This window comes from Topomyia yanbarensis, chromosome 3 (assembly GCF_030247195.1).
Source record: "Topomyia yanbarensis strain Yona2022 chromosome 3, ASM3024719v1, whole genome shotgun sequence".
In the NCBI taxonomy this organism is placed as follows: domain Eukaryota; kingdom Metazoa; phylum Arthropoda; class Insecta; order Diptera; family Culicidae; genus Topomyia; species Topomyia yanbarensis.
This window is the reverse complement of record NC_080672.1, coordinates 159,810,925-159,822,524: the sequence shown is the minus strand read 5'-3', so window position 1 is coordinate 159,822,524 and position 11,600 is coordinate 159,810,925. Positions and strand designations below refer to the sequence as shown.

General features: G+C 37.7%; 1 protein-coding gene across 2 annotated transcripts; it reads left to right on the top strand.

The window, feature by feature from the left end:
- Positions 1–2,453: 2,453 nt before the first annotated feature.
- LOC131693301 (phenoloxidase-activating factor 2-like) lies at positions 2,454–9,969 on the top strand. Of its 2 annotated transcripts, none has more exons than XM_058981015.1 (3): positions 2,454–2,609; positions 3,130–3,362; positions 8,832–9,969. In XM_058981015.1, exons 2-3 carry the CDS (start codon positions 3,168–3,170, stop codon positions 9,876–9,878), a joined length of 1,242 nt encoding a protein of 413 aa, XP_058836998.1. In that variant the 5' UTR covers positions 2,454–2,609; positions 3,130–3,167; the 3' UTR covers positions 9,879–9,969. The 2 variants fall into 2 exon arrangements, with proteins under 2 accessions (XP_058836998.1, XP_058836999.1); XM_058981016.1 differs by lacking the exon at positions 2,454–2,609 and adding an exon at positions 2,681–2,699.
- The last annotated feature ends 1,631 nt before the right edge of the window (positions 9,970–11,600 follow it).

The window sequence follows — 11,600 nt, the reverse complement described above, 5'->3', positions numbered from 1 at the left end:
GCGTTAAATGCGGATATCGACATTTTTCGACTCACATTCCAAAAACATATTCATGTTGTTGAAGTGCTGAATCTTCCAAGTCATTTAGCAGACCATGTTAATTGCTAAATATGTGTAAAAAATGCATTAATTGTGAAGGTCGTGTTAAAAGAATCAGTAGTGTACGCATAGAAATTTCGTTGCTCAACTATTAAAATACTGTTCTCTAATCAGTTTGAAAGTAAATGAATGAGGAAGGCTTTAAAATTGAATGATGGTCAGGGCCGGCGGATAGCGTGGATAGTATGGGTAGTACTACCCACTCGAAAATAACACTCGAAATTTTGGACATGTTCATAAATTTGAAATCTGCCACGTATGTATCTCGGGCACACGTTTGAAAATATCGATGCACAACAACTTCATTTACACAAACACACTGCAAGTGATTTAATGTAAATGTCATGCAAGCGTGTGTATTGCGAAAATGAGGCAAATCCCTATTCTATTACCCTCACCCTATGCTTACTATCCACACGTGTTAAAAGTGTAACGCCGGCCCTGATGATGGTGGCGGTGAATTTCCGCGGAAATAGGTATTTGAAATTGAGGTTTCGCACACTGATCAAATTGATATCAGAAAAGTTTTATCTCACTGCTGGATGGATGAATTTTTTTCGGTTTTTCCCTTAAGTATTACCAAAGTGTTATTTTTTGATTTACTAAAATTAATTAAAATTATTTTTTAAATTTCATTTGTGTTATTGATTTTGTAGCTACAATTCATTGAGTTTATTCGTAGTGGGTGGATAATTTATGGTGGTGGATAAATTATTCAGCTTAATCGTGGATGCTAAACTGTGTTCATCCGATCTCTAGTTGGGTGCCTCACTCGGAGTTTCGTACCGTATTTCGCGCGGAATTTTGCGCGAAATTTTGTACAGAATTTCTCACGGTATTTCACACGGAATTGGAGTTGGAGCCGTGGAGTTCACCCATCATTTCCTCTCTCCGGACCAAAATTCAATTGGGTTTTTGTGGGACCATGTGTAGCATTTAACTTGAGCGAAAGTTGGTCCAATTGATTAAGAATAAAGCCTGATGCTTCTTTGCTGCGAAGAGGTCATACGCGATACTAATTCCAGTGTTTTAGATTTGAACGGAATCTGTATGGACAATTTTTGGCGTCCTTTTTATGCATTTTTCATCAAATTTTTTTTCCAGTACATAGTAAATTGATATTTATTAAATATACAGTATTTGATTTGTACACGGTGGTAAAAGTCACAAATAAAGATGAACATTGAATTATTATTGAAAAAGTAGTCGTTTTGTTAAGACCTGGACTATGGAGGACAAACGCGCCCTTGGAGTTTTCGAACGAAAGGTGTTGCGTACCATCTATGGTGACGTGCAGATGGAATACGGAACGTGGCGCAGGCGAATGAACCGCGCATACTGCAAAAATAAGACGTTTGCGGTGGGCTGGACACGTCGTAAGAATGTCGGACGACGACCCGGTGAAGATGGTTCATGAGGGCGACTCTACAGGAACAAGAAGACGGGGCGCACAGCGAGCACGGTGGATACAGCAAGAGACTACAAGGCTCTAGCCTGGACGGTAAGTAAGTCTAGATCTCCCATAGAACATTTCAAATTTAGCTTCAGATTAAAGATGGGCATCTCCGCATTCGATACTTCAGCACTCTTTTTTGTAATAATATTATTCTACCGGAGATGCCGTGTGATCTTACTTACTTATTTTGATCCAAAATGATAGTTGTTGCATCCCGGTAATATCTTTTTATTTACAACTTGTATTACAAAACATATCCTTTTATTTATAACTCTTCAGAGTTGATAAGTGTTTAGTTATTCAGTTCACTAGTACCCTGGGGCCTGAAAAAGAAGTACGTGAAGTTTTGTATATTTGCACCATATATTCTGGAATGCTTCCATATTTCAGTAAACAACGATTATTTTTTAAATATTAGAACGGGTAAAAAGCTAATGATGAGAACTGCGCCAGAATTTTCCCATAAACATTGTCGTGATGAACCGTACATGTTGTTGCTTATACATTCTGGATACAACCGTTTAGTTAGAAAACCTCACATAGTGACATAGTCTTGGATGAATTAAAAAGTCATGTGAAGCTCGCCGTTTGTCCATTGCCATATAGGTATCACCATGTGATAATTAGAAGAGCGGGAGAAATCAATCCTCCGAACCGAGTGGATTTTCAGCTCTCATGGGGTATTCCACCCGTGGCGACGATTCGTTGTACCGGTTTTCCTCAACACCAGCACAGCACATAGACGATCGATCCTTATGGAGTAGGTACCGACTGAACTTGTTCCGGTGTCAAGATCACGCAAATGTCGTCTGTCCGAGTGATCGCGACGGCGCTTGTATGAGTATGGTACGAGTTGATTGTAGAATGTAGTAAGTGATAGTAGCTAGGGAAGCACCGAAAACCGGCCATCAGCCGTTTCTCTCTTGCTCGGGCTTAAATGATTTACATCTTCTGGTGTATCAGTTTATTCGTGCGCGAACCGCGAACCACGTAACTTGCTTTTTCTGTTCGGGGGTTGAAACATTCCAGTACCTTTGGCGCCTGTAGTGGATTTGTAAGTTATCAGTTCTAGTGTTTTCATTGGGTTATTTGTTCAATATCGACGCATCCCCGAAGACCTGTTTTCACCAAGCTAGTCAAACAGGTTCGAAAGGAGCTTCTTTGTTTTCTTCGTCTCCAACGTTCTGGATGAAAATTTCGGATACATCGTTGTGTTATGTCGCCGTGTTATTAATTCTAATTTTAGAAATTTTACAGAATTCTCTCAATAATAATTAGATTACTTTTAACTCATTGTTACAATTAATTTTCTTATAATTATATTCTTATATAATAAATGGAAAAGAACAAGTAATACAAAATTATGGCTTCCAGTTACACAGTCACAGTCTATAAAAAATGCTTTAAACTGTAATTTTAACTGTGTCCCACATTTCCATATCTGAGACTAGATGACCTTTCGAACTAATCGCAGCAAGTCGAGGTCAACATTATTTACCATACACCAGTTTTATATCAATTTCTTTTCCATGGTCACTTTGTACTCATCGTCTTTCTATCATTTCCTCTTTCAGCCATATTAGTGTATCAACAACCAGTAAATACGTACAACATGTTGCTCCGGTTTCCAACCGTCGCTACCTTGGTGGTACTTTTGGTGGCATGGACTCAAGCGCAAGATGATCTGGACGCTCTGTTTGAGTCTGTATTCAACACATCGGAAGGCAGTCAAGATGTCCCTGTCGCAGTGACCCCCACTCCAGCACCACCACCAGTTCCTGCTGCTCCAACACCGGCTCCAGTATACGTAAGTCACAGATGGAAAGCAGTTTTGAGTTATTTTTAAGTTGTAATTTGAAACTATTGAAGCATTCAACAGGAAGCGATGAACTTGGTTCTGTGAATAATGATCTAAATTTATTAACGGTGATTGCCAATTAATTTGGTAAATTAGTACAAGAAAAAGTCGGTGTGAAGAATTTATTATATCTGGATTTTATTTTCCGAATTATTTTTTATTCGGTAGTTACACTGGACGTTTATGTTAGATGAGAACTGCGGACGAGAACTTTTCAAGCGGACTGTCGGATGTATCCGCTGATGTTTTTTTGATGACTTTTAGTTTCTAATATAAGCAAAGAATCAAGGCCTATCTTTTTATAACCGTCCGCTAATTCTACCGACACTATGAATCTTTAAGCAGATCTCTAACAAACGTAAACTTTTAAGTGCATTTACAAAGTGTCTTAGTCATACCGCTTTTGCCAAGCCGAGTTAAGTGCATTCATTTCTTCCTCTAAAGTTAAATCTTACACACCGAACTGTCTGAACAGTTTCACATGGAATGTAATCTGATTTCATTTGGCATCTTTTTTCAAGTGTCATAACTATTTTTAACCTGGAATATAATGCAATGAAAAAGAGTCCATGTTGAACATGGCAAAAGCTCGTCTTAGGATAGCTCGATTTGTGTGGTAAGAAAAAGAAGGACTGCTCTGTCAACCTGGATGATCTACTCGCCTCGCCCCTCTCGTCATAGCTTTGCATTATGTATAATTGCAAGATAAATTTTCATAACGTTGCCGTCCGATATTCTAACGAGATAAAACTAGTTTACAAATTTTGGGGTAATCCAATCAAGAAAACAGTTGTTTTCTAAATAAATTTTACATCGCTAAACACGAAAAACATTATCCATTTTCTTCTCAAAAGAAATGTTTTTGAGATTCTTTCGAAAACACGTTTTGGATACTCTTTACAGTTATTTGGCCGACGGGTACCCGGGTATACACAAAGCTGAAATACCAATAACTAAGGTAATTTTCAACCGATTTTGATACTTTTTGGTGTTTTGGATTCGGGAACTCATCCACTTTTAGACTAGGTAAAAATGAATCGAGGTACTTCATTCGGTTCACAAATCGGTTAAAGGAAGCCATAGTTATGAGCATTTCAATTTGTGGGCACCCGGGTACCCTCGTTAGCCTGTTAATGGTGTTTTTTTTCTTGGTCACATAACGGTTAAGGGTTATATACAAAGTAGAGGAGAAAAAGTGAGCTCAGTTCGTGATTTTTTAAAGGGTATGTACAAATTTTGTTTTTGAAAAGCGAAAGACAATTTGTTGGTAGTACAGTAATGTTTTGATTATATCACGCCTAGTTATATATATAGCGAGGGATGTATATATGTATAAAACAATATATAAGTATAAGTATATATATTCACTTACATATATACATACTGATTTACATACACATACTAAGATACGTTCATATACATATGTACACACACAGATACATGCATACATATATGGATATATTAGCGTGATATAACCGAAACATTACTGTACTATCGAAGAAAATAAAAAAAACCGTGTTAAAAATATATTGAAAACTGTCGGAGTTATAACCTCTCCCCCGAAGCGCATTTTTTCACAGAGGCTTGCGGTTCACATTCTCCCAGATGAACCTCTCAACTAATTTCAAAAAAGTAAAAAAAATATATTGAAGAAAAATGTATTGGGTTCTTGGTGTGTTCGGTTTCCCAAAAATATTTTTTCAGCAAAACACTATGATAACAAAAAAAATCGATATTTGAGGTGTTCAAATTTTATGCAAAAATTCATTGCAACGATTCGAAAAAATTTGGGTGAAAAATTTAGTACATGAAAATGTAAATACGAGGAATTTAACACAAAAATTATGAAAATCGGATGAGTAATTTTATAGATATCGCATTCACCGCAACGATTCTTTTCAAGAAACTACATTCCGAGATAATCGTGTTAACTTCCTTCGGGCCTGTGAGCAGAAAAAAATAATAAAAGTAGGGTATGGAAATTCTCAAACTATGAAGATTTTTTCCGAGGTATGGAAAGCCGAGTCTTGTGTACCAATTGACTCATCTAAACAGATTGGGTAAATGTCTGTTATCGAGAAGGAATATTCAACAGACACTGCTGCCTGCTGGCTCGTGATGGTGTCGGATTGGTTTGTAGTAGTTAAGCCTACCGTTAGGTGCAACTACGGTAGGGATTGTGATCTTGTTTTTTATTTTGTGTTATTCGTTTCTTTGCTGCTTTTTCTTGCCTGCTGTCACACCTTCGCGGTATATCTGATCTGCTCAGGTCTATTGCAAATATTGTCACTTGTTAAGACATGAACCGATCCGGAGGTGTCGATCATAATTATTTATATCTCTTTGCAACCACCTTCAAAGGGTTTCTAATCGTTCTTGGCGCTGCTTTAATGTGCTAGCTGGTGCTGAGAGACCCCCGGCGACGGTATTTCTCCCGATACATACGCCCATTTTCGCAAGCAATTTAGCTGCTACATACTTCGACGGAAAGATAAGCAGCGATAAAATTTTTCCAGGCACCGATATCCCGATTTTGACCGACTTCGGATTTTTCCTCCTTAGCTCCCACCGTTAGTCCACTGACCAACCTTTGCTGTGTAACTGGTCTATTCGCAACTTTTATTATATTTATTATTTACTTTATTGCTTTATTACTTGATATTTTTTATGAAGTAGGGAAAAACCCCTTTGAGTGGAGTTTGCTTTTGTAATCTCTTCAAAAAGGCATAAAAACTTATTCATCTTATCAAAATATATAAATACAATAAATTCTTAAAGTAATTTAGCTTACTCGGTTAAATAATACCATAACAGAGCTAAGCCTCATTCTTCACATGTATATAAAATTCAAAGGACGGTAGCGTGGTTCTCTTGATAAGTGAGTAGTCGTATCGTATTCAAATTCCTGACAATATATTAAATTTTGGAACTGTCAGAGTTTATGATTGGATCTCATGAGAAATTCGTAGTTGATTTTAAGGACAACAAAATCTCTATTACTTAGTACTTCCCTAAAAGAATGAAATATTGGTTTATACATGCAAAATAAAGTATAGAAAAAATCAGTCTTATTTCACAAAATCGAGGACAATGTAAAATGATACGATCAATCTCTTCATACGTCTCTAAACATTCACATAAACTGTAATCGATATTATGAATGCGGTAAAAATGGCTTCTACGTGAATAGTGATTTGATATTATACGGAGGACGTTTGAATAAGTAATGTGCTAACATTTAGCCTATACATCTACTGGCAACTGTTGCTAATGTCGAAACTTATCGAAACATCAACCGATCCAGAGAAGCTGAACAACTTGACATACGTGCCTTTCCAGCCATCCTCGCAAGGTTTCTTCAACGACTTGTTTCTTGACTTGGGTTACTCCCTACTCAAATGACATTTTATGTGTCAAAACGGCTCGAAGTATATTTTTTTCCTGAACAGGAAGTTAATAAATTTTTAAAAGTTATTAAAAACCCTCATGGGAGGGATTTGAACCCTCAAAACCCTCCCCTTGCGCATGGCCTAACTTTATTTGTGGATAGAACAAGCGTGCTATAAACGTCTGTAGTATGCAATCTAGTGCTTTGATCTTGATGAAATTTTGCACAGATATTTCCGAAAGTATGTGCTGTCAGAATATGCAATAATTTTTTTTTTCAATTGTAAAAATGCCTCAAATGACTTGAACCTCTATTGAATTATTCTCCGTAAAAGATACGTCGAATTGTTTATCGTTGAAATCAACGCATATTTTTTTACAGTTGCTCAAGATCTAGTTTTTTTATACACCAGGAAACAGTACAATAAGCCCCATATTAAACGGACTGAGTGCCTCATAACGAAGGGATAATATGCGCCAGTTGAAAAAATTTAATATTTGTTCATATACAATTCTAGTTCTAAAAAGCATGAAATTATCATTATATAAAGTCCATATGTTCTAATATTTATTTGGCAGCTGCGCCCAAAATAAAACAGGCCATTGGGACTTTTTGTACGAGGATAACCTGTTGTGCAATACTTAAGATTTTATAGAACATAATTAGATTCTTGCCGTTTTTCAGCAACTCAAATCTAATAGTAACCAGGGCCGGCGGAAAGCGTGTGTAGTATGGGTAGTACTACCCACTCGAAAATAAACGAGTGGGTAATTACCCACTCGAAATTTTGAACCATTTCAAAAAATTTAGATGTGCAACGCATGTATCTCGCACTATTTAAAACATCGATGTTCCACAATTCCATTTGCATAAACGAACGTGATTTAATGTGAATGTAATGTAAATGTGTGCATTGCGAAAAGGGAAAAAATCCTTACTAATGGACCCCTCACCCTATGCTTTCTACCCACTCGGGCGTAAAATGTTTCGCCGCCCCTGATAGTAACTCACAGTAGCTCTATACATTCGACTATATAAACTATGAACAATATCTTCTATAAACAAACACACAAATCTCTGCAAGAATTTGCGATTAATCAACATATTCATATATGTAATAAAGCATGCTTTACTATAAATACTTTAACGAATCTAAATGGTCTATCCAGCAACGTGGATGGTTTTGAGAATGGGTGGGGGAGGGTGGATGTTGAGTAAATATGACAAATGTTACATTTTGTGACATACAGGGGGAGTAGACTGGTACGAGACTTAACAGATTGCTACTGAAGCAAAAAAATAAAAGCCGTAATGACCAATTAAGGGGAGGGGGGTGATTTTGTTTGACAATTTGTGGAGGCTGAGCGAGTCTATTTTGGGCAATTTTTGAGTGATGTGATTTATGAATAGTGTAATGAGCAAACTAATTTGAAGACCGAAACTATTCTGTTATTTATGTTGTTTCATTTGTCCTACAGTTATTAAAGTTTAAAATCTCGCAAGCTGATATTGCATTCTTCAATATATTCTACATAAAAATAACTTGATATTAAGGTACTTTATTTCGGAAGCGAACATTCTGAGCGATGAATTCAAAAAAAAGTGGAACATAGATTTTGAGTGATGATGAACATCGCGTTTTTCGAGATAACTCCGAAGATTTATTGTCATTCGACCAATTTTCAACATTTAATAATGAAAATTTAGGCAAATGTTGTTCAAATGTTACATTTTTGTATGGAAATTGACTGAATGGATTAACACTATCTGTATCGCCAAAGAAAATGTTTGAAAGCAACAGCTGTTTGTTGATTAAATGGTGACTTACAATTTTTCCTTCTTAGTTATGCTTCGCATAATAATAGACCCTCAAATAGGGGCTTGCCGCACTGAAATTGCTGCATTGATAAATTTCAGACACCGTTTTGTTTTTTGTATTTAGTGCATCACGATCGAAAATAGCAATAATTTAGGTAATAAACTTGGTTAAAAAAACCAACTAAGTCTATGTATTCTCTATCCGTTTGCAGACATGTACCGGTGAGTGCGTTCCATATTACCTGTGCAACGACAACGAAATCATCACCGACGGTACCGGTATTATCGATATCCGAGTCGGGGAGGATACAACGGTGGAGAACGAATGTCCCAACTATCTGGATACGTGCTGCGATAAAAAGGAAGTTCTAGACATTCCTCCCTCAACAGCCACGCAGGCTCCTCCACCGAATAACCGCTACACATGCGGTGCTCGTAATGCCGATGGACTAGGATTCAGGATCACCGGTAACAAGAATGGCGAATCGGAATACGGTGAGTTCCCTTGGATGTTGGCTGTACTCCGTGAGGACAAAGTTATGGATTCCACCCTGAACGTGTATGAGTGCGGTGGTTCACTGATTGCTCCGAACGTGGTTCTGACGGCTGCTCACTGTGTACTGAACAAACAGAAGGAATCGCTGTTGGTTCGTGCCGGTGAGTGGGATACTCAGACTAAGAATGAACTATATCCTCATCAGGATCGTCGCGTGAGAGAGATTATTGTTCATGAGAAATTCCACAAGGGATCACTGGCAAACGATGTTGCTTTGTTGATTCTTGAACAACCTTTCGATCTGGCAGAGAACATTCAACCCGTTTGTTTGCCGCCAAAGAATACTCAATTTGACGGAAGTAGCTGTTTTGCTTCCGGTTGGGGCAAGAACGTGTTTGGTAAGGAAGGCAAATATCAGGTTATCTTGAAAAAGGTGCAAGTGCCAGTTGTTTCACATCAACAATGTCAGAACGATTTGCGCAAAACGCGACTTGGAAATCGCTTCCGATTAGATCCGAGTTTCTTATGTGCTGGAGGAAAAATGGGCGAAGATACATGCCGCGGTGACGGAGGATCTCCCTTGGTGTGCCCAATTCCCGGGATACCAACGAACTACTATCAGGCAGGTATCGTTGCTTGGGGTATTGGCTGTGGCGAGCTTGGAGTGCCTGGAGTCTATGTGAACGTGGCCATATTTAGAGATTGGATCGATCAACAGCTTACGCAACGTCACGTCGAAGCAAAGCACTATACTTATGTTTGAGGTTACGGTGAGATTTAAGAATGAAACAGTGTCAAGTGTTAACAAATGTAAAGTGGCGTGAATAAAGACAATCTACCGGGTCTTCAACATATCTTTGCATATTTTTTTACGATAGATTGAGTGATTATTTCGTTGGGTTAATTTTAGTGTGCGTTTACAATTACTATCGTTCTTGGTGGATTAGTTGATTGTTGTCGTAGATAATATGGCGGTTCTTCTCATATTGATATATATTTGTAGAATTGTTGTTCAACCCCTTCAGATCCATGTTTTTTTTTGTTTATGTAAAATACAGTACAGCTACTGTAGCTCTTGAATGTGGGATGTTAATGGCTCTAGTTGCGTTTGCCAAAACTGTCATGTAGCCAGTAATTATCGTATAAGCGATGATAATTAATATTTTATGTTTTAGCAACATTTGAAAAGTAAATGCTTGGAGAATTAGTGAAATGAATATTATTGAACGATACTGAACTGAGTGAATAACATGGATTTTAGAATGAATATTCTTTCTATTCATCACGAGTCGCATCAGGTTCATTTTCAGTCGTCATAAAAGAGCTTCGATTATTTTGATCTCTGATCCTATGTCCGAACCCCAATCAGAAAGGATCCATAGTGATAGTAAGATCGTAACGCTAGCCGTGTAACAACCTGTATACTAAGAATTGTTACGTACCATTCACTCACTTTCAAATGATGCCCATATTCTCTCTATTTTTTGGTAATTGAAAGTCGCAATCTTTGCTTTCGAAATGGCACAAATCATCAATTTTCTATGTCTACTAACCAGCCCTTTGGAAATGACACCCCTACCGATGATGGTTCTCACTATTTTGCGATAACCGTAGGCCACCATGTTGGATTTCAAAATGGCCGTAATCATGAATTTCCCATGTTTACTGACCACCCCAAATGACTTCGATATAGAAGATGATTCTCATTATTTTGTGGTAACCGGAAGTCGCCATCTTTGATTTCAAAATGGCGGTAATCGTCAATTTTCGGTGTCTGCTGATCATCCCCTTTCAAATGACACCCGTATTGATGGTGGTTCTTATTTTTTTGTGGTAACCGGAAGTCGCCATATTGGAATTCAAAATGGCGCTAATCGTCAAGTTTCGGTGTCTGCTGACCACCCCTTTCAAATGACACCCATATTGATAGTGGTTTTCAGTATTTTTAGGTAACCGTAAGTCGCCATCTTGGATTTCAAAATGGCGGTAATCGATAATTTCCGATACCTATTGACCACCCACTTTCAACCTACTTCCACATTGATGATGGTTTCATTGATTTGTGATAAATAATTTCTGAATCCATTCTTAGAATAAAAATGGAATAGTTTTCCTCTCAGGGCAAAAGTGGTACCGTAAACCGGGGTGACATTGATCACTTTTTGAAGTAATCATTACATATTTTAAGACGCAACACGTTTTTTCGAATTTAATATTTTTAAACCATGTACCGATGTATGGAGAACAAGATAGGATGGTTTTACCTAAAATTGTCCGTTTACAGCTATTTTTTCAAAAATGATTTCAAGTTGATGTCCGTTTTCGTGTTCCGGGGTGACTTTGATAACCTGTATGTTCACTAGAGTGACAGGAAAAAATGACCCCTATCGGCCCACCCCTGCGTCGATTTCTAGTCCCACCAGGAGTACTTGTTCCAAATTTGAAACAAATCGGACAAGTCTAGCTACCGGACCAACGTGCCTGA

Bases quoted from the DNA above. Each gene is read 5' to 3' on its own strand.
- LOC131693301 (XM_058981015.1), top strand. From the start codon at position 3,168: ATGTTGCTCCGGTTTCCAACCGTCGCTACCTTGGTGGTACTTTTGGTG. The intron at 3,363-8,831 runs GTAAGTCACAGA...ATCCGTTTGCAG, and splicing joins CAACACCGGCTCCAGTATAC to ACATGTACCGGTGAGTGCGT.